At 41.6% G+C, this 23,040-nt stretch overlaps 1 protein-coding gene across 3 annotated transcripts in view; it reads left to right on the top strand.

Moving 5' to 3' along the window:
* The window catches only part of MPPED2 (metallophosphoesterase domain containing 2), a 109,623-nt gene extending 89,786 nt beyond the window's left edge, over window positions 1-19,837 (top strand). For all 3 annotated transcript variants that reach the window (XM_063333616.1, XM_063333618.1, XM_063333617.1), the window contains exons 5-7: window positions 13,522-13,637; window positions 16,318-16,431; window positions 19,605-19,837. In XM_063333616.1, the coding sequence (XP_063189686.1) occupies window positions 13,522-13,637; window positions 16,318-16,431; window positions 19,605-19,723 (349 nt within the window). In that variant the 3' untranslated portion in view covers window positions 19,724-19,837. The remainder of the gene's footprint in view (window positions 1-13,521; window positions 13,638-16,317; window positions 16,432-19,604) is intronic.
* The last annotated feature ends 3,203 nt before the right edge of the window (window positions 19,838-23,040 follow it).

Genomic DNA, 23,040 nt, shown 5'->3' with positions numbered 1-23,040 from the left:
CCCGATACATTCTCTGCTTAAGCCTTTCTGGGGCATTGCTAGGGGTGTGACTCCCAGTGCTTTATCCTACAAGAGCAGATTCCTGCAGCTCTCTATTTAGAAGGCTATTTAATGTTAGCTCTCTATTCATTTGGAAATAATGGTGTTGGGGAAAAAAATTTAATTAAAATGGCTTCAGAAAGTAGTTAATTATAAAGCCTACCATGGCCTGAAGTCTAAAATACATTGCAGACTGAGAAATCACGTAGGGGTGCATTACTAAAATAATTAATTTAAAATTTTACATATATCACCCACACAGCAAATGCCGTGGCTGCTGCTAAAATGAGTCCAGTGCCCTTCAAAAACTGTGAGCATCTCTTATATCTCCCACTCACTCCCTTTTAGATATGCTTGTTTTCTTCTTTATTATGGGCGTGCACTTTGTGTTAAGAACATCAATTTTGTGGAAGGGCTTTGGGTAAGAAATTAAATCTTCGCCGCATTTAATTTTAGCGTTATCATTGTGTTTTGCGGGGCCAGGGTTTAACTGGGTGAGCGCCTGATCTAAGACGGGGAAGAGGTGCACAGACCTACTGCTGCCCGTGCCGTGCTTCCTTCATCTGGTGCAGCCTCTGCATTGAACCGGATCCGTCGGCGTTGGCTGTTAAACCAGTCTTGGACCATTTACAATCCTGCCGGTTCCCTTAAGGGATAACAGAGATGTAGGGCTGCACCGGTGCGCCGGCCTTATACCACCATGGGATCCCATCAAGGCCATCCTTCAAGTTCAACACCGTTGTACCCGATTGAGGGCTTTTCTGCGCTAGCGCTGCTGTGTCTGCCTACGTATGCCAAATAAGAGTTAAGTGTTGCAAAGCCTCACCTTTAAGCGCAGGAAAATAGCTGGTGGGTTTTGGTTATTTGGGGGCGGGGATGATGTTTTGAGGGTTTGTTGTCTTGTTTGGTTTTTTCCTTTACTTTTGAAGAAACAAGAACGTGTCCTGTGCAGGTTCCGGTTTTGTGATCCCATCCAAACCGTACCTGCTCTCCGGTAGCTATCAATATGCTGAGATTCTTGCCTCTTGTCAGTCTGATTTCTAGTTGGTGCAGGTTCTTGACATTCAGCGCTTTATCAAACATAGGCTGCTTGGCACCTATTACCACTGATCTCAGCATTGCTAATAAACAGCAACATCAAGGCCATATTTTCTGGTTCCTGTCAGACCACTGCTTTCCTGGGTGAAATAAAAGTCCTATTAACATGCTCCTCCTCATTGGCTCTGACAGTTTGATTAATTAGGCCCCCTCTTTAGATGACCTCTGCACTGACACGACAAGGAGGTGAATATAAAATGAATAGTTTGCCCACATAATGGCCTACTGCAAGTTTCAGATTTTTATCAGATCAGACTGAAGTCCGGGGCCTGTATTAAAACCTACCGCGTACAGCAATATATGGCTGTGGGTTATGAACCGCAGGCTTTACAACACGGTTAAAGAATTAAAACCAAACCAATCCTAGCCATCCTGATATATTGACTTCTCCTTTAAGAATTAATCTTTCCTTTACGCTCTTGACCATACAATACAAATCTAATTCGTTTACATTATCAAATAAAATGACCTTTTGTTTTCAACAGATTTTTTTATTGCCAGAAAATACAGTATGTTAACTCTGTGGTTATTCAGCCTCCCATAAAATACTAATATAAAGCCATTATTCTAGTGCCACTCTATTTAAATGTCAGTCTGCCTTTCTGTTATAAACCACCAGTTCATAGGCTTGTAACTCATCGGTAAAAAATCTACTTCAGGTGAGAACTTGGAATATGAGCTCACAACTTTTCTTTGGAAGTGTGTTTTTTTAAAAATACGAGTGTGTATGATCCCAGGGGATGAATATGCAGTTGTGAACATACGGCACGGCATCCGTCGGACCAGACATGCCTGATCGTGCCAGCACGTTGCCCACCACAGGGTCCCCTGACTGGGGCTGGTACTTTGTGGTTCCAGGAGGAGCGGTTTGGTCAGCCGGCTATGCAGAGGTTCTGGAAGTACATCACAATCCAACTAGGAGACATCTCAGCCTTTTCAAAAAACCTGGAGTTTTGACTGGTGGTTCATGAGAAAGACATCTTCCCTATGTCTTTTTTTTTTTTTTTTTTTTCCTGCTGCTTGCTTGCACTTAATTACATTCCATTAACACTCTCTTGAAGGGAATTAGGTGTTGCACATTGCCTTGGAGAGATGGGGGTGTCAAAATCCTCTCTCCATCCAGGTGAGAACTGGGAAAAGCACGAATAGCATTTCGTTGATCAGGTGGAGTCAGTGAGGTAAAAATTCTACTACAATGGTTTCTAATTAAAGTTTTCATGTTAGGATTTTTTTCACCAGAAGAGACAAATTAACTCTCATTCAGTCTGTAGTAATCTGCATCTCCCACAAACCTCTTTGAAGGGACAACGTGAAGGTGGGTGAGCCTAAAATTAAATGTTGCGTAAATTGACCTGCATGTAATCTGAGCTGCTTGTTTAATGATCTTGAAGCCAACAAAAGCGAGTGACCCATGCTTAAACAGATCCTTTTCAATTAAAATAATGCTCCTTTTACCTCTGCGATGCTGAATGCTCTCTGCAGTCTCTTCAGCAGCTTCTGCTTCTTTTATGACCCTAATATGTTGGGTTTTTTTCCTCAGTCTCTTCTGTCATTTTTTTTGGTGTTCATCTGTTGTTTAAGTAACTGCATTACTTTTAATTGATTTGCTAAATTAGCTCATACATAAGACAGCTCCTCCAGGTAATAACCTGAAAACGTTAGCTTGTATTACTGGGGTCATGCTTGAGTGCTACAGCACTTGGAGTCTTCCTTGGTTTGGGAGCGCATTGTGCCAGTTCTTCAAGGTATTTGTTGGACTCCTCAGGCAGAGCAACAAGAGATAAATGTATTTTTGTACATGTATATATATACACACACACACACACACACAGGTTGTATACATGTAATATCGAGTATAAGATTTTTGTACGTGTGAACTTTGTTTGCACACAGGTCTCCTCAGGTTGCCTGAGCTGCGAAGGAGGTGTGATACGCATTTGGAGATCTGTGATCACCCTTTTCCCCAGATAACTTTTTTTAAAGTTTCTTGGTTGACAGAATTTGGCAAATGAAGTAGCAATGGTTTTGGATGAAGATGAGACAGGAGCTGCTGATTTTTCCCTTCTCACAGACTCCAAAGCAGGATCCCAGTTTTCAGTAAAGGTGAAATTCTGAGTAGGCCAGATGTTAAATTTCTGCAGAAAGCAAAGGCTGTAACAAATGAAGCAAAACTGCGTATCTTTTAAATAAATGACATTTCCTAAAACTTACAATTAAATAGTAAACCAGTGTCACTGCTTCAAGTCCAGCCATGGTATTTTATACTGTACCTAAATGCCAAATAAGCGTGTATTGTGACACTGGAAACTCTTTTGGTTGTTTTGGCTGTTTTCATCTGGTTAGTGAGGGTGAGTGACTTCACATCCAGCTTCAAGAGTAAGCTGAAACGGAAGGTAGCACAGAAGTCAAACAAACAAGAAAAGCTGGGAGCATCCTGTGGCCTAATTATAACTAACTGTTTCCATTCTTTTCTGTAAATTTTCAGAAGGTTATGTTACGAGTTGCTACGATTAAATACAGTGGGCTATGTGTGCATGGAGGACTAATTCATGTGAACCTTGTTTGGTTTTCCTACCAGGCGCTCTGGAAAGTTTCTGTTTCTTCTTGAAGAATGCTAGGCTGCATTTTGAGCAAAACATAAATAAAAATAGTGGTGGTATTTATAGATAAACAGCACCACCTGGCAATAAGCAATCTCAGTGTCCGATTGTAAATCATTGGAATAGGTAAGGATAATTGGCTTATTGTTAAAGACTAATAGTGAAAATCATAGAGGCAACGTTCTGTGTCTACCGTCTGATTTGTTTTAAGCAAGTCACTTAGGAATATATTCTGGCAAATTTATTCTTGGTGTAGTCAACCTAGTTCTACACAGTGCCTCTATGAACAGTGTATACCTAGAGTGTTCTGAAGATAAATAATTATCACTTGTAAGGTACTTTAAAGGAGTTTTTGAAAGCCTTTGAGTTCCTGTGATTGTGATGCATGTTTGTGCTTGGTGGTTTTGGGGTGGTTTTTTTGTTTGTTTGGTTGGTTTTGGTTTTTATTTTAAACTTTTCAGAAACAACAAAGTGGTTTGTTAACTCTGGAAAATAGATCAGGAAACCAGACATCCAGAACGTAAGGGCGCAAAGACCAAAATCTTTTCTTCTTGATTCTCTGTGCTAGAGCATGGAAGTGTTATATGGAAAGCTCTAAAGCAGTGCAAAAATAAGACCTAAATTTGGCTCTAATGTAAGCCCACTGTTTGAGAGACTTTGTAATTAATTACAAATAATTTTTGGGCCCTTTTTAGGTGTGTACTAACCATAGTTATACTGTGAGAGATTAAGAGTACTGGTGATGGGTTTCATTCCTAGGGTGGCTCAAAACATAGATGTGATATCTGTAGGTATTCCTGTAAGCATAAAACGCCAAGTCACTGCTGTTTTCAGAGGATTATCTTCAGAGAACAACAGATTGAGAAAAGTTACAACAGATTGAGAAAAGTTGAGTTTTCAGGTAGCCCAAATATTGCTTTTTCTGCAGTCATCTGACTGGGTTTTGTGCCATGGCTTACAGAAGTAGCGACATTTTCTAGTGTTCTCCTTCATTTGTTCGTCAGGATTCAAATAGATGGGATGGAGCTGCAAGGTCTGGAGCTGGTACAGGGACTGGTGATGGGTGTATGGGGGGCTGGGGCCCCTCCGGGCAGCACTGAACTGGAACATTGGCTCGGCGGCTCTTAGGGAGTCCCTAGCCAAAACTAACCCTCTGGGGCAGGACTTGCCGTTCATGTTGGTGTCATGAAGTTACATATATTATGAAGAGCAGTAAGGGGTGCGGACGTAACGTTACATAAAAGTGCTGAAACACTACATAAAAATATGTATCTGGAATTCCTCTGGTTTGTGGCTTTGGCCTTTATTGATGAATAGGCAACCATGTTGTTCTCTGACCAGCGTAGCCTTTTGGAAGGAGCTACAGAGACTCTCTAGCGTTGCTAAAGAATTCTGGTTTAAGTAGCATTCAAAACCATGAAGTTTCTAGAGGCTGTTCGGTAGGAAGGAGAACCAAATTCATCAATAGGGCAGGTATAACTTCTTTTGAGTGTTTTATTTGTTATACTAACTTATATCCGGCTACATGTGTTCCACGGTTCACTGAAATGTAACTTGTTTTAAAGGCAGCCATCTTTCTACTTTTATAGTAGCCATCAACTACTACTTTTATAAATATATAAGATATTCAACAGAAGCTACTGGATGTAATTACACCTGTACAGATTTTGCTTTTTTACATGTCAAACACTCCATCCCAGTGGATCTGCAAGAATATGCGTTTATTGGAGAGGTCTTTCCTTCCCTTTCGCTTTTGCTCTACTTTAATTTAAAACCCTCTTCCAGATCTACCTGGGGTGGAAGCTTTGTCAATTTACATTTCCTGCATGGATAATAAGAGGCATGTAGAAAATTAATTTAAGATGTAATACAAGTAGCATATTATAATCACGTTTACTAGAAGAAACCAAGCATCCAAGCATCATTCTATAACATGCACAGTTAAACAGAATTGAATCAAAATTTCAGCCAGCTGCTTTTTTTCCTTTTCTTTCCACTTTTCCCCCTGGCCTGTCTCTCAGAATGGACATTCCGTATGTTGTGGTGAGCTTTGGGGCCAGAGCGCTCCTTCCTCTAGATAGATATCCTGCAATTCTCTATGTTTCTACAAAGACCCCAACATTCTACCATAACAATTTGAGGTGTACAAGCTCTTTTCAAGACCACAGCATCCTTTGACAATTCCAAGGGTGGGCGTACCCTGCACAGGGATGCAGTATGGGAACGAAGGGGAGAACGTGCCCTCTCTGGAATGAGAAGAGGTTCTGTAAATCAGCCTGGCGTGGTGTTTCCTAGGCCTGAGCTGCTGCCACAGTGTTCCCATCACCATGCAGGGAAACCTAGCTGAGACTGGCGCTAGCTTACACCAGGTCTTATCCTTCAAGCCATCCTCAACCATATGCGGCACAGAAATATGCAAGGTCTAATACTTGCTTTTATTAGTAGGCCTTTGTAATTCTGTTCTTTTTAAAAGTAGAATGAAATTAGCCCTTGAGTCAAGTTTGAATTATTTTCTTATTTTTGGGATATTAAAATATCTCCCAGATCTCATTAAGTAAAGCCCTAAATAAAATAATTGCAATACAGTTAGGGATTGGAAAACCTCAGGAGATTTGGAGGAAATTTCCTCTTTGATGAGCAATTCAGATACTTAAACAATGGTTGCCTGAGTCATAAACTTTAAAAATTCGTATACTCCTTTCCTCTCCTTTCCAGTATCCACCAGCTTCCTCACATCATCCCCTCCTCTGCTTCGTTGTATATTCTTTCTCCACGTCCTCAGGGGGCCCCATGCTCTGGGCCCTGCTGTCCTCCGTGTCTTGTGATCCTCCGTGACATTGCTGGCATTGTAACCTCCTGCCTCTCTGCTCCTTTGGCTTCAAGTTTCTTAAACCCTGGCGTGTGCGTGTTCTTATATGTTTCTTTACACAACTTCCTTCTGTTGTTTTTTGTACATTGTAGTTTTTCGTGGGTTGGGTTGTTTATGATTTTTTTTGTTGTGTTTTTTTTTTAAATAAGTCTTCCCCTCAGAAGACGAGTTTTGGTCTTAAATACTGTCTGTGGTGCTCTGGTATTGTTAACACAAAACCTGTGAAAAGAGTATAACATTTTATGTTCCTCCTCCAAAACGCATCACTAACCATTCAAGACATGGGACAGAAGATGCCAGTGGCTGATATGGGCCATCGGAGAAACCAAATACTGAAAGGTGTCCACAGAGGTAGTAGGCTGTAGATTTGGGGACCAGGGCTCAGTTACCCGTCAAGAAAAGTTGGGGCAGCCTGGAAGCAGCAAAGGCAGAGACGCACAGAGGGCGAGAGAGCGAAGAACTGCAAGTTGGATAAAGGAATTCTCTTCATGTGCCATTTTCCAGCCGTATGGATGGCTAAAACTGCACTTACTTCCCTCTCTGTCCCTGGTTTAGGTGATAATCTGGTCCACATCAGCACATCCATGGAACGTGCTGATGGCAGCAGTTGAGGTCCCAGAGTTTTCTTTCATACCTCTCAGAGGTCCAAGCATGTGTCTCTATCTGATAGGAATCTAAGCTAAAGCCTCCATTGACCAGTTTGTACAACCTGAGATAGTATTTGAGAACAGCCTGGTGCAAGGAGAATACCAGGTCATGCTAGCTTGTGGCGATGAGGTGGTTGCTGCCACTTCTCATTGTGGAGGACTCTTGCCCTCCAACCGTAGTGGAGACTACAGACAGTGGAGACATAGAGGAGGCTGAGGGGAGACCTCATTGCCCTCTACAACTACCTGAAAGGAGGCTGGAGAGAGGTGGGTGTTGTCCCCTTCTCCCAGGTGAATAATGACAGGACCAGAGGAAATGGTCTGAAGCTGCGGCAGGGGGGGTTTAGATTAGATATTAGGAAGAATTACTTTACTGAAAGAGTGGTCAGGCACTGGAACAGCCTGCCCAGGGAGGGGGTTGAGTCACCATCCCTAGAGGTGTTTAAGAAGCGTCTAGATGTGGCACTTCAGGGCATGCTCTGAAGGGCAGAGATTGTAGGTTGGTTGGTTGGACTTGATGATCTTAAGGGTCCTTTCCAACCATGAAGATTCTATGATTCTGTGATTCTGTGGATGGGTGGGGGTTGTGTTTCTCAAAATGTTTTGTTGTTTAGACAACCAGCCAGTGTTCAGAGGTTGTAGTCAGTTGAAAGAGAGAGATAAAACTTGCAAAAAAAATATAATAAAATAACGAGCATCTGTTGAAGCTTCAAGTTTTCATAATACTGTAAAAATAGATGAACTATGTTTTAGAGACTTCTTGGCTTTTGTGCAGGTCAGTAATAAGGAGATACATACAGAAACGTGTCTAACATAATCACAGTACTGGTAACCCACTTTCAGGAGAGCTTCATCTGTTTAAAGATGCAGGGTAAGCAAAATCCCAAGGAAGCAGACCCCGTGATGCTTCCTTTGGTTGTGTGTTATTGTCCTCGCTTTCTAAATGGGACACTGAGGCACAGCAGGTAAATCCTAGTGGGAATGAAACGCAGCTCGAGCCTCCAGACCCTGCCTTTTACTGATACCACAGCACTGCATATGATGAGCACATTTAGGAAATCATTGAGCCTGTAAGATTTCTTAGTGGCTGTTACATTATGAAAAAGCATTTGACTATTCGCTATAAGAAAGAGCTAAATGGGGAAAAAAAAAAACCACAACAGGTTTTGTAGCACAGAAGGCAAGCTTCAGAGCCTATTTTATAGAAGCTCTTAACTTGTAAAATGTGCGTCCTTAGTACATTGTGCACTTGCCCTGCTCAGCCCTTTGTTTCCGTGATGACACACGCGCTCTCCTTCCCCTTCTCCCTCGCCCCACGCTACAGTCCCTTTCTGTTTATTCCCACCGGGCACGCTCTCTCCATTGACGGAACGGCGCCGGGCACGTGTGTGCTGCTCTGCCCCGGCAAACATTTGTGCGCAGCGTTTGGGGCGGAGGGAGGAGGATTTGAAAGGCTTTTCTTTTCCATGCACAAAGGTCACTTTTCTTTTTTCTTTTACCCCTTTTGCTGTTTGTTCTCTGCTAGTCTGCTGCTTTCGCCCGGGACTGTAACAGATACTTTGGGGACGTGTTTGTGGGTTAGTCCCTTAACTGAACAAGTCTAGGAGCCCCTATCGGTGTCCGGTCCCACCATTTTTGTCCTGTAAATGGAACCGTCTCTCTCCCTCCTGAGCCAGGTCTGTGTGTTGGATTTGAACACTGGCAAAAATAAAGAGCGTGTCGTTACTGTTATTAGTTGTGTAGAAGTGCTTCCTGCTCGTGATGCCTTTTAGACACCCGCTTGGCTGGTGGTCTCTGGAAGGAAAAAAGAAATTTTTGCCTCCTGTGCACTTTACTCATTGGATTAAGGATAAAATCGAAACTTTCCTAAAAGACTGCGTAGTCTTAAAAAAATGAATGAATGAATGAATACATGGGATTAAAACCCCGTGAGATGATTTATTTCTTTCTAATCCTGTTTGGAAGTAACTATTGAAATAAATGGATTTACTGGTGGAGGTAAAAGGAAAACGTGAATCTGGAAGGTCTCATTATACGTTTACCTTTTGAGCTGTTGAACTCTGAGGATAAGGTAATTTAAATTCATGAGCCAGAGAAGAGATGAAAGTAGGTAGTAGGAGATACCATCCTTTAAAAGTGTTAAAGTTCCAGAAGGAGTTGAAATTCCTGTATCACCTGGATGAACTTGGCCATAGCCTTGCATCTCCTGTTTTCCCCACGTGACGATGTTGCTTCTGAGGTGTGTGCCCCAAGGAGCGGTTGTGATTTCCTGTCCTAAAATAATGCTCCATCACTGTTAGGGTTTTTTTTTGGTTTTGTTTTAATAGTGAAATGGTAAAACCATACAAAGTTCTTGGCAGAAGGGAGATCCGATCACCTGCTGGAGAGGCAGCTCTCTGCCATTAAAAGCAGATGGATTTGTGTGTTGTCAGGGGGTTCTCCCAACACACCTGCAAAAGGAGGGTGAGTCTTGTCGTGAAGGTTAAGATCCCCTCCTTCTTGGTATTCCGTCAAGTGATGTCTGTGTCTCTTGCAGCACGACGTGTGAAGATAATACGCAGCCTACTGCATAAGCATTCTTTTAATTGCAGAAAATGTACCTTCCAAAATGCCAGGTGGAGGGGGATCTGTGGGGCTTCCTGCCTAGAAATGAAGAACTGGAGAGAGTAACGATGAGCCAGGTGTCTGCCTTTGATGAGGATATTCCCTGTGTCACATCTGGTGCCAGCGTAACTGCTATCCCTAAACGATAAGGAAGCTTTGCAGCCAGGGGAGGGCTAAGCTGTCAGGTGAGCCGGGGATCAGGAATTATCCTGATGGATTGATGGCACATGAAGGATGCTGTGACGTGCAGCGTGGTTCTGGCGAGCAGAGGCTCAGTTAGGCTTTACCAGACACGGGCTGACACACCGGGCAAGCGGGACCTGCGTCATGCCGTGCATCGGGTATGAGGATGTGTTCTGGTCCGTCAAACGTAAAATGACAAAATCATTTGTAATCTCTCATTACTAATCCCTGTGGTTTTTATGTCTGCACCTCCCTTGTGGCATTATTCAACAGCTGATCGCTTTCTTTTCTTGCCAGCTACTTAATAATGAAGTATACTATTAATGTGTTTAGGAGTTAAGTGACATCTTTTACTTAGAACTTCACAGGAAAGAGAAATACGTCAGTTCTTAAATGCAGTTACTGATGACTGAGTAGCCTTTACTAATTGTTTGCACCTGATTGCAACTCAGCACAGGTGGGTGCAGCCAAAGTTCATTACAGACACTTCTTCCTAGATATGAGGAGGTTTCTCCCAGTAAGTAACCAGCTCCAGAAGGTGTTACAGAAGGCACGTAACTGTGTGTGCAATTTTCCCCCTCTAAATTATTTACAAGTTGAGTATGACTCTATTTAACTCCTACGTATGCAAAAAAGGGCACTAGGGGGAGTGAAATATCCCTACCCCATATCCCTTGATAGGGTGCTGCTACCGACAGTGCGGGCTTTGTCTTTCTGGCGCGCATTTAAAGTTTGCTGGGGGTAAACAGCTATTCATCTGTCTGCTCGCGGGATTCACAGTACATCAGCTCCATTTTGTCTGCGCTGCAACACGGCGTAGTGCAAACATCGGGTGACCTTCCTTCTGATCTCATCTAAACCTGAATCTGTGCCATAAAGCCTTTTTTTTCTTTTCTTTTTTTTTTTTTTTTTCTTTTCTTACTGGTGGTGTTCTGACCACATCCTCTTTCCTCTTGGCTTTCTGGTGATGCCGGAGCCGCCTCTGAAACGCAGGGACTCTGGGGTTGCGGAGTCAGGGCACAGTGCTCTCATCGAATATCCAGCGCAGGTTCGTGTTTTAAATGCCCGAAACCTAAATCTGTAATCCAGGTGTTCTTCCAGTCGTGCCCGATCTTCTCCCCGACTTACTCATTTTGTATGAAAATATTTAGTGCATTAAAAAAGTATTCAACTGTCTTTTTTGTGTGTGCACATGCTGCATAATGGGGAAGGTTTCTCGAAAGTTTTCTTACAAGTGGATTCCCATGTGGTGCCTGTTAGTCACAGCTAATTACAGAGGCTGGTGAATGAAGAATATATTGGAGCTCAGGTTCCCCTCCTCCTCCTCCCCCAGTGCTTCACAAGAAAATAAAATAAAAAACCTGCAGACAAATCCAGGTTTTTCTGTGGTTGTAGTCTCCAAAGAGCTCCAGAGAGATCACAGATGTGGTTTCACATTTCAGGTTTAACTATGGTGTAATAACTACAGTATTATCTGCAGGAGAAATGCAAGTGGGGAAAGAATCGTTAATTGACAGTGAAAAGTTCAACCTATGCACTGTGTGTTTGTTTTTTTAAGCGGCTGAATGTTTAGCCAAACCATATTTTAACTTTTAACTGCAGCCCTGAAGGTTACGATAATCTTGATACGCTAAAACCTAGGAACATTATAGGAAAGGAAATTTAGATCCGTGTTTCAGAAAGGTCAATCACAGCAAAGCAGAAACACTTGCGATTTAGCTAAAGAAGGCTAAGACACACATCCTTCAGTTTTAATTCAGTTGCATGCAAACCTCCTGCGAGGTACGCTGACCTGGCTTCACGACACCTGAACTTCTTTAAATGTTTCAGGGGGCGCAGAGCAAGCCGGCAGTGAGAGGTGAAGTTTCATTGCCGTGCACGCTAGGAACCCATCGCTTACATAAAATGTTTAACGAACATCTAATTTTTCTGTCTCGTTAGCGTCCGTCCAGCATCCAGGAAGCCTGCTAGGTTGAATGAGTTCCTGCGTGTGTGTGTGTAGTCTTAAATGTTAGTTCCGTAGGACTACATGGGATGTGGCTTTTATTTGTTACTAAGACACCGGTGACCTTCCTGCTCCTATATTAGCAGCGCCTGCTGTTTTCCCATACTGCCCGTTGTCAGGAATTCAGACCATACATAGAACTGAGTATGATCTTCATCGGTCAAATTATTGTCTCTGGCGAACAAAATACTTCCAATAATAATAATAATTACAAAAAAAAAAATCAGAGATGTAATCTCAGCAGGAAATTTCCACTTCAGTGCATATTTGAAGCTGAAAATATGCATAATTTAAAGGGTGCAGGAGGCAGATTATGTAATGAAATTATGTAGGAATCTTAATGGTCTCTCTCTTTTTAACAGGTATGCTTTTCCTTACGGCTGGTTTGTTTGGTTGTTTTTTTTTCTTCCCAATTTTTATTTGCAGAACTGCAGTACGCAGAAGACTGACTGCAGGAGTAGCTTGAACTCTCAGAAAGATGGCCCGGCTAGGACCGGGAGCATCCGACCTAGAAAATGAAGCATCCCAGTCCAGTTCTGTTGCCTAAGCTCTAGGAGACACATATATGGATGAAAACTCTTAAAATTATTACGATTCCAACAGCCGTTGTTAGTAACAGGTGTAAATACTCTCTCTTCAGAACAGTTGCTCTGTGGACCTACCTGATACAGAAAGGCTTTATTATAACATACCTGCATCAAAACCATTCAATTTGGCTGTTATACACTGAAAAAGTACTCCTAGAAGGTCCGCGTTTCATCACCACACATCTGGGTTGATGGATAAGCCAATGTCTCAGAGCAACGCTATGCTATGATGGCGGAGACTGAGGATCTCCGTCTTCCTTAAGAAACACTAAAGGAATTTTAAATTATACGATCTGTTGAAAAAGTCATTGTGTGCTCAGGACCTCTAGGAGGCTCAGGAGTTCAAAGCCGAGTTATGTGACAATGTTCTGACATGAAAAGTGCTAAATGGAGCAAGTTTGGGTTTAGTGAAAACCCGTAGTACAGACAGCGACTGTAACCCCCATCACAGCCCTCCCGTTGAGCTGTTACCCACTGGCTGCCCTTCGCTCTGAGAAATTGTCTTTTGCCTCCAAAATCTTTGAGAATTTTGCTTGTTTTGGTAGGTAGCATAAGGAAGGAGTTGTTATGTTTGAACATCCCCAAACTTTGTAAGAAAGCTTTGGATTTAGTCTGTGTTATTTTAACTTTTTTCCCTTTCTCCAGTGGATAAACTCCCCCAGGGCTGAATACTCTTGTACAAAAAGAGCATAGGATATTAATCTAAATTTAGACGTATACATTAGTGTATGTATGTATTTGAACTAGTTCGTTTTAGCAGCATCCCCTTCAAACAGGCTGTCTACAAGTCATCTCTGAAGTACAGAAATTATTTTCATTCAGAAAAGTGGGAGAAGGGAAGAGATTTTTATTTTATACTGATGCAGTTCATCTTATTTTCCCCCCAAAGGACACCGTGGTTTAATGGATGGGGCTTTAACCTACCCAGAGGTCAGTCTTTGCTAGACAAGTGGAACCTTATTCCTGAGGGAATTGATATACTAATGACACATGGACCTCCCCTTGGTAAGTGAAACAAAAGCTGTGCGTGATCTTTTGCCTGAGAATTTTCCTTTCAAAATAAGCAAAAATAATAATGCTATAAGCTACGCTGAAATTGCACCCTAACTGAAAACCATGAATTAAAAAGCCTTTTTGGAAGAAGCGTAAAGTGGTGATTAGGCTTAGCAGATGTGTTGAGCTTCCTGGTGCTTTTAAATAAAAATTACATTTTTTGTTGTAACTCAAGCTAAGGAAGATCAAATATCTGATTCCTAGCCATTAGAGTTTGGGATTTTATTTAAGAATAATATTCATCTGACAAACATCCCATCCTATCTCCATGGGAGATCCAATCCCGTATGATTTTTCAGAGGTTGACTAAAATGTCTAAAAATCTTTCCACTACAATGACGTTTCCTTATGGTTTTAGTATCAAGAGCTGGTTCTCCTTGATAATTTCCTTGGAAACGTAAAATATGTAACAGTATTTTTAAAGCTATTAATTGTCTTATAGCAAATTTGTGAAAGAATAAAATTACTTTCTCAGATAATTATTCCTTACTCAAACTAATGACAGGGGAGCACAAGTACGTGAATGCATAGTTTGTTTTTTCATTAATTAGTTGAAGGTTTCATTTAGTTAAATTTTGCCTGCCTTGTAAACGTGAGTAATTCACTGATCCCCATTTTAATTCTAAGTTCTAAACTAAATTCTGATGGTCTCCAAAAGACACTAAGGTGATCATTCAGCAGAGGCAGGAGTACCCAATTTTGGCATATCTGAAGTCATTAAAGACCACATTAAAACTGTTTGAAAATTCCCACTAGTTTTTCCCTACCCTGTACCCCACAAGATAGCATTGCGCATTACTTACTGCTTTTCTTTAAGACACGTGTCAAGCAGTCTGGGGCCATGTTTTAAATATTTCAATTGGTTTTACAACAACCGAGCGTCTGCCTTTTATAAATACGGTGTATGAGGATAAGAAAGTGTATCAGTCTCTTCTTCATTACTGTTCTTCTTAGTAGACTGTGGTTTTGTCAGAGTTTCAGTAAGTTCTTGAAATCCATGGAATCAGAGTGTCATATGATCACCTGAAATCGCTGACTTTTGAGACGGTGGTAAATATAAAAAAAAACTTCCCAGAATTGCAAGGTGCCATTATTTAAAAAAAAAAAAAAAAAGCATCGAAGTGCTCCCAGAGCTGCTCGGTGGCCGCGGGGTCAGGAATTAATGCCTGCTTATGTTTTGTACCACAATTAAGAGTCAGCAATCTAAGCAGAGCTAAGGGTAAAAAAAAAAAATGTCCAGAAAGTTTGCGACCGGTAATTTACTTTTTGCTTCTTTTATATCCTGGTTACTCTTTTAATACTACTAAAGAATGTTTTAAGACGATCTGCAAATTGTCTTTATTCTTACTAGAGCTGCCGGCGTGCTGCTGTGATAAAGCAGTGATGCACCATCCACTGGCAGCGGAACGCACCAGATATTGAAAACCAACGCTTTGAATAGCGCTCTTTTAATCTGTTTATTTTCCCAAAGAAGCAAAAAAACCCCCCACAAGCATGTTTATAATGTTTCACGGGTGCTATTTTAAATGGGTTGCTAATCCATCTGCTCTGAATTGGGTTCATATAGAAATACTGTAATGCTGCAGATGCTAATGAATGCTTTAATTGAAAAAGCGTACTTAAATTTTGGGTTTGATGGAGATAATGAAGTTCAATTTCCAAAGGTCCATGCGGTATTTTAACTACAGACACAGACTGGGTGCAAGGACTGTGCCTAAAAGGAGAGGGTCTAGGTCTCAGTCTGCATGATAATATTGGCAAAATGCTGCTTTTTAAATTACGTAAATATTAAGAGCTGTAACCTGGACTCTTTGTTCTCTCCAAAATTCAGTCAGGTTCATGTCACAACATGTTTTTACTACCTGGGATAAACTTGGCACAGGGTGTAATTGCTTTAAAGTCAGTAGAACGATGCTACAGTTGGATGTGGCCCCTGATTTCCCTTTTACTCCTCCTCATCCATCGTGCCCTGCTGACCCTTTTCAGCGCTAGTCCAGGCAGCAGAGTTCTGTAATAACTGGTGCCAAGTTTTGTGCATTTTTCCATATTATCCGTAGGACCGAGCGGTAACGTAGTGAATTAGCACGAGCTTGTTGGAAGCTATTTTGCTCCATTGCTTGTAGTTGGTGACCGGGGACTCGGAAGGAACCTGACATTTGCAGACCCTGGTCTTCTGGAAGTTGTGGGAGACTGTATTTTAAAGCTTTGGGGCGGCAGAGGTAGTGGGTCATAGAGCAGCCGATCTTTCAGAGGTATTTTATTTCTGGAGTAACCGCCTATCTGGCTGGGGAAGCGGAGTGCTGTGAGAGCCGGGGGAAAGGGAAGAAAAATCTGCAGCAGTGCCGGGAATAAATGTCCCAGGTTTTCAAGGTGGAAGATGAGTTTAAACCTGTAGTTTAAAAAACCAAATCACATCCAGAAAAATATTAATGCAGATGGAGGAAGGAAATCTTAAGGAAGACAAAGTGACAGTGAAACATTTCTTAAAAGCCATTGTGTGCTTTAATGGAGAGGTTACGACTAGAGATAATGTAATAAACCTTCCATGAATTATGACTTCCTGAAAGACTACGTGAAACCTTACCTGAATAGAGAAAATTAATAGTATTGATTGATTGCATTTTGCCTTCAGGTTTTCGAGACTGGGTTCCAAAGGAGCTGCAGAGAGTGGGTTGTGTGGAACTGTTGAACACGGTGCAGAGGCGAGTAAGGCCCAAACTCCACGTCTTTGGTGGGATTCACGAAGGTAAGGAGCAGCACCACTCCCCTCTTCGCTCTCGGGCTGATTTCAAAGCAGCGCATTTTGAGGGTGTATTGCAAAGGATGGATAACGATTCTATGATAATGGCATATTGGGCTAAAGCAGGGAGGGAATTGGGGGAAGTGACTGCGTGCACAGCACTTTGTAAATTTATGTTAGAATTAAACCAGACCATTTCAGGAACGTGTGCTACATTTAGCCACCTACATCTTTCACTGTGCAAGGGTTGTTCCACACAGGTTATTTGAAAGCAATTCAGATTTTGACAAACTTGGTTCGAGAAACAGATGAGATTCTCCACACTTGCAAGCCAAAATGAAAATGATCCCCATTATTCCTAGCACAGGCGCCAAGAAAGGTGCTAGAAAAAAGGGAAAAGCGAAGGCAACGTACTGTCTCAGCTCACCTCCCTCGGCGTATAAGGAAAAGCAGAAAGGCGAGGATCTCGAGTCAGACATCAGGAGGAGAGATTGCCAGAACTCACTCCGCATACGTTTCTAAAAGCATCCTGTAATACAGTTTGTACTGCGTATGCCACCGTCCAGCAGGCTCATATTTTAGAAGAGATAATTCCCCACTCTCGGTACCAGATCAGGCAGAGTTTGAAGCTTCGGAAACAATAAGCTCAGTTTGCGACAGTGGAAGAGACTGAGAGACTAAATCCATTTTGGAGATACTTAAATATTTAATACAATTTTGTAGCTTTCATGTGGCTGAGAGACAAACACTAGGAGTTCTGCCTGAGAGAGAGTGTAAGACTTTGTGACCCTAGAACTCGAAATTACACATTAAATGCTTTATATTGTCCCCCCTGGAGGTTTCTCCATTGACTCTAATTAGGTTCTCCATAGGCTTAAAGATTTGGAGGGCTTCATAAAAGAAAAATAAAAAAAGGACAGCTTTCTCAACTAGTGGTGTTGGTTTTTCCGAAGCCCTTGTGACTTCATACAATGAGGTTTTGTGCCTGGAGTCTGTAAATAAAGAGTTTATAATGGAAATACTGACATGACCTTAAGTATAGTAGCACGACTAGCAGTCTTCTCATGCCCCCAGGAAAAGATCGGGTATTTTGTACAGTATTAGTGCCTGCATATTAAGAATAAGTGAATACAGCAGGACTTCCAGCTAAAACTTGTGAATTATCTACAGCCTTTGTGGGCACACTGGATGATGAGACTTCTAGTTGTAATAGTGTTAAGTAATGGGAGAGGAAGGTACTGTGATGTACAGGATCAGTGCTATGAGAAAGCACTGAGGGACCACGTGCAGCACCTTGCATTTAAATCCCATAGGAAAGGTGGTAGCACCTATTAAAAGTGAACGTTCAGATGCATTCTCACAAGACTATTAACAAAAAAGTTTAAATCCTGTTTAGTACTTACGCAGACGACATCAGAACGTCTTGTTTCAGTACAGAAAGAAATAGCCAAGTGTTAAGAGCATTATCTTACAGTGCAACTAATTCTCATCCAGCTCCAGCTGAGGTGAGTGTGCGCCACATTACATGAAATCAACGGAGGCTTTGCACACATTTTGGTGATGCGGGGTTTTTTCCTGGTTGATAAGCAAGAACGACTGCAAACAAGGCTTTTCCCACCATGAGATGATCTAAATCAAAATTGCCAGTCTAAATAAATAAAGTAATGCAGGCGGACAGTGCAGCAATTCTGAAGTGATTATTCTTTCTGATAGACACTGTGGGTAGCTGTATTTATCTTAGCTTTCAGACAGCGCTGATCTGTACTGTATCGTAATGGTTTAAAAGAAAAACATTTTTTCCCTGTGGGTTAGCAATGGGAAGTTCTCTTTCTCCATGAAAGAGATTTTAGGTTTGTTTTTTTGTTTTTTTTTTTTTTTAAAGCTGCATTTGGTGCCACATTCTTCCCAGATTTTTTTCTAGCTTCTTTGTTAGCTCTCTGTGGATATCAGCTGAAAACAATGGCAAAGCTTTCTCCCACCTTCTGCACTGGTGGAACCGGAGCCCCTGTCTCCTTATCCCTGGGAGAATGTCTCTAAGAGGAGACCTTCTACCTTCTCAGTGTCTCTGCACTTCTGTTATCATCTGTTTTCTCACATCACGTTTGCTGAATGAAGGCTCAGGTGTGACTCAGTTGATGGCTCGCTATAGTTTGCTCCACTTGCCCAAAATTCCTGGAGTGCACGGTCTGTTCCTGGGCGGCTAGTGGCAGAGAAGCTGGAGGCCAGCAGAGAAAGAGCTGCTGGTTCCACAGGCACACTGTGAACATAAGCGTTGCTGCCCAGATGTTCAGAAGGTTTAGAACAGTCTTCAGCGTCCTGAAACTGATGCCAGAACGTTACTGAGGAGTCAAGTCCTTGGCATGCTGAAAAACCTGCGATTGCTGTTCGCTTCTTGCTCTTTGATTTGGGAACAAGTTATCAAAATCCCTTCGCAATGAAAAGCAGTCAGCCGTTTAACTTTCACCTCTGGTTTCTGCTTAAGCCGGGGTCATCCATTGACCTCCAGTGCTCCAGTGTTTGTAGCAGGAGGTGCCTTTCCTTAGTCATGATTTTCACTGGTAGATATCATATATATGTATATACGTGTGTATATATGCACGTGTGTGTGTATGTAAAAGGTAAATATTGACATACGTATATTTTTAACCAGCTAATGAGTTTCTGAGGTTTCACAAGGCAGCCTGAACCCCAGCTTGGCAGTCCTGTGATGAGGAACTGGATGATGAAGGCCGGCACGGGGAAAGCTTACTGGGATTGTTCATTGCCCAGAGAGGGGTTTTTGTAGGCGAAACCAAAGTTACTTCTAAATCTTTTATTCCTGATTTGTCTTTTTCTTATGACAGACATTACAGGCATGCAAACTACAGCTCACTAATTAAGTAATTAGAAGAAGTATGCATGATTTTTATTTCTGCTGTATCCGATTGCAACAGAGGATTTTCCATGGGGGGAAATGTTTGTACATAAACCGAAAGCATCAGTTCTTATTTCAAATACAGTACATTGTATTTTTTTTCAGTCACGCCTTTGTGGCAGCTTTCAAGAGCTTGTATCATTTTGAAGGGATTAATTTAATTTTATTCCAAAGCATTGATCCCGCAACAAGCTTTCAGTGGAGCCTGCCCAGGGGCGGTATCGTTTGTTTATATTACAGTAAGTGTGACACATTCTCCCTACAGGTTATGGCATTATGACGGACGGTTACACAACGTACATCAATGCTTCAACGTGTACAGTCAGCTTTCAACCAACCAACCCTCCAATTATATTTGACCTTCCAACCCCTCAAGGATCGTGAAGCACTACTGCACATTTGGAACTGGGGAAGGTCTATAAACTGCCATTTTCTAATTATAAAACTTACATTCTCTTACATGTTTATTTCAAAATTGGGGGAGGGAGGGTGCGAATTTGGGGGAGCCATGGGGTTTTTGGTTTTGGGGCGGGGTTTGGGGTTTTGGGGTTGTTTCTTTTTTTGTAAATTGCTGGTACAAAAGAAACGAGAAGAAAAGTTAGAGGTTGTGCTTTTTGGAAATGCAGCATTCATTTTAAATTGATAAAGCATTGTGAATTTGTAAAATGAATTTTGTTTTTCAATAAATTTGCCATTGTAAATTGTTATAGTGTTCTCAAAAGGACAGCCAAGCTTTCTTTTAATAAGTGAGAGACCTTATTTTAATATTGTATTATAAGCTAAAAAATAGGCAGCATTTAAAAACACCCAAATTTGCACAACTTATGTTATTGTCGGCGTTTTTTAAGTGTCTTCTTTTTCCCTAGGTCTAAATGTTAGCTTTTCATCTCCACTTATATCAATGATTATTTTTTTTATTTTTTTATTTTTTTAATTTTTAGTAGCACAAACGATATTTTGGGGTCCATTTACCTCTTGATATGTGTGCACGTGCTGGAACTTGGGTCTGTTAACAGTAGAATGCAGCAAGGGGAGAATAGACTTCTCAGTTGTTTGTCTCTACCAGCTTTATACGTTAAAGACTGATATAGATAGCCACAGCCTGTATGTGATATCTACCTTTTATTGTTTGTTTTTAAATTATTTTAGCTTTAAAAGACTGGGGGTGAAAGCTGCAAAGAGCAGGTATTTCATGCAGTAAAAAAAAAATAAAAATGTAAATGCGGACTCCTTTTAAATATGAATTTATATATATATGTATTTTTTGTGCATTATAACTAAGCTAGGATTTAATATTGCCGGTATAGCATCTGCAAAATTATGCTGTACAGCACATCTAAATTATGAAGGATGTGACACATTTTCCAAGTGCTCAAGGCCTTCAAGAGCCCGAGTTAAATCTTTGTCGTAGTTCAGGCATGTATAGAGTCAAATGGATACAATCAAGCCTAACTAAAATAAGGCTTAGTTGTCCTTTATATTTAAATATTCTTCTTGTCTTTTTATTTCCTTTTTCTTATTTTGCACTGTGTGTAAATGCAATCTCGCTAGCACAAAATATTGTTGCAGATAGTTATTTCTGTTCTACCACTGTAAATGCTATTGAGCTTTGTTCTATTTTATGTTACCTTGTTAATGGAATTTAGAAAAGCAGTTGTTTCTTTAAATTTATTGTGATATTATATCTAGCGGCCTTTATATGCAAATAAAATTGCAAGATTTTTAAATATGTGGTTTAAGGGAATTTCGCATTTTTCTGTGGCATTAACAGTTGGGGGGGTGGTAAGGGTAAGTAAGAACTTTTGTATTTCTCAGTAAATTTTTATTGCTTACCATTCACAGGATGTCAGTTGGGTCGATAAAGCACTCAGACTTTTCCTTCCGTTTCTCTGCCATCCATCTTGCCATTCCTTTGAGACAGAAGAGATTCTTCTCTTCACATGTCGTAATGCAGTGCAACCCCATTTCCACAGTTGAGCCTTGTAGGATACTGTTCCGGACAAGACGAGGACAAATTGATTAGGCGGTAACCTTTGTACTTCCTCGCTTGGTCATTAGTACCGAGCTGCAGGTGCTTTATGCTCGTCCACTCTGGGTTAAGAAATGAATAGGCACGGGTGAAATATAGCACTTTTTATCTGCATCTCTGCTCGGTTGTGTGGCTACAAAGAGAATTTTGGGGGCGAGTGGTCCAGTGTATGCCAGTAGAACGGCAAACAACAGGACCTGCTGGTATTGCTGCAGTGTGGTTAACTGTGTAATGACAGAACTTCGTTCAAATATAGAAGTTATGGCTGCGAAAAGTCCAGTTGCAAACATGAGAAGATAAGGCATTGCTTTCATGAATCTGCACCTGCAGCAACATGAGACAAGACCTGGAAAGCCACCGAGTATTCCCATTTATCTTAGCAGGTTGTTAACTTTTGACATTATTTTGATGCAAAGGTTATAGGCAGGAAATTTTTGGCTCTTACAGCAGAATGGTACTCAGAGGACTGCTGCTTGTGTATTTTGATGCAACGCGAATTACACATAACTATGGAGTTTGGCTGAAATTTTCCGACTTACAAGGCTGCTATACCAAAATCTTCTCTAGGAAAGAAGCTGCTGTAACTCTTTAATCTAGTTCTTGTTTTGTACGTGGAGTTTCTTGTGAGGTTTCCTTATGGACTAGACAGGCACCTTCACTCTTTAATGACATCTGCCTTGCTTTGCTTGCAGCGCTGGTTATTTTATCAGTTGAGCCAAAGGGGAAAAAAGTCTCCAAATATCAGTCCTTCCTTTTGGAAGTAGATGCAGGATCTGTCTTGTGGGTGTTTTGCAGCCAGCAATGTGAAGACTAGGGAATTGGTTTGGCAACGACAGTTGTTTACTGGCAAAGAACACAGCTACATTTAAGATGTCTGTCCTTCCCCAGATAAGGCGTTTTCTTCGAGCACGCAGAAATTGTATATATAGTGCGACTTAGATCGTTCCCTTATACTGATCTGCTGCTTGTTGTCACTGCATAAGGAGGAAAGGTCCATCACCTGGGATGCTTAGTAGTGCCACGTACTTCCAGAGGAGCAGAGAAAAGCCGCTGTGTCTGGATTGCACTCCATCCTTCTGAAAGACCTGGCGCCTCTTCCCTAGCTAGGACAGGTACAACCATGGAACCGGTCTGTCATTTTCCGCTTCAGGTATCTGCCTCTAGTGAAAACCGGGTTATTCCTAAAGCAAAAATTTGAAGCCAGCAGCTTTTTTCCAGGATTTGAGCAGCATGAAGCCTTCTGGCAGCAGATGGAACCAGATGAGTAAAGGCTGGCATAAGTGCAGCCAGGAGTCTGCCTTGGGTAAGGCTGGTGGTGAGAGGCTGCCACGAGCAATGCCTTGAAGAAGCAAAAGTCTGTCCCAGACGCTGCAATTAACTGTAAACTGGTACATGTAGCTGTAGATGTCCTAAAGGTGTGTATCTTTTGGTTTCGGCTGTTGGCCATACGGCTGGTTGGCTGTGTGGTGCAGCGAGTGTGTTACCAAGCGGTTCTCACTGGGATACGAGGGCCTGGGTTTGTAGCACCAGGCTACAAAGACTCTCTGCTTCCACTTAGACAGGCATCAAGGGCAGGCACAGCTTTGTCATCTGTGGATGTTGGTGCTGACTACAGCTGTTAATTAAGAGAAATACCTAATCTTCAGGGGTAGAATCATAGAATCACAGAATG

Source organism: Chroicocephalus ridibundus, chromosome 4, assembly GCF_963924245.1.
Source record: "Chroicocephalus ridibundus chromosome 4, bChrRid1.1, whole genome shotgun sequence".
In the NCBI taxonomy this organism is placed as follows: domain Eukaryota; kingdom Metazoa; phylum Chordata; class Aves; order Charadriiformes; family Laridae; genus Chroicocephalus; species Chroicocephalus ridibundus.
Note: the sequence above shows the minus strand (reverse complement) of the source record. Positions and strands in the feature narration are given on the sequence as shown.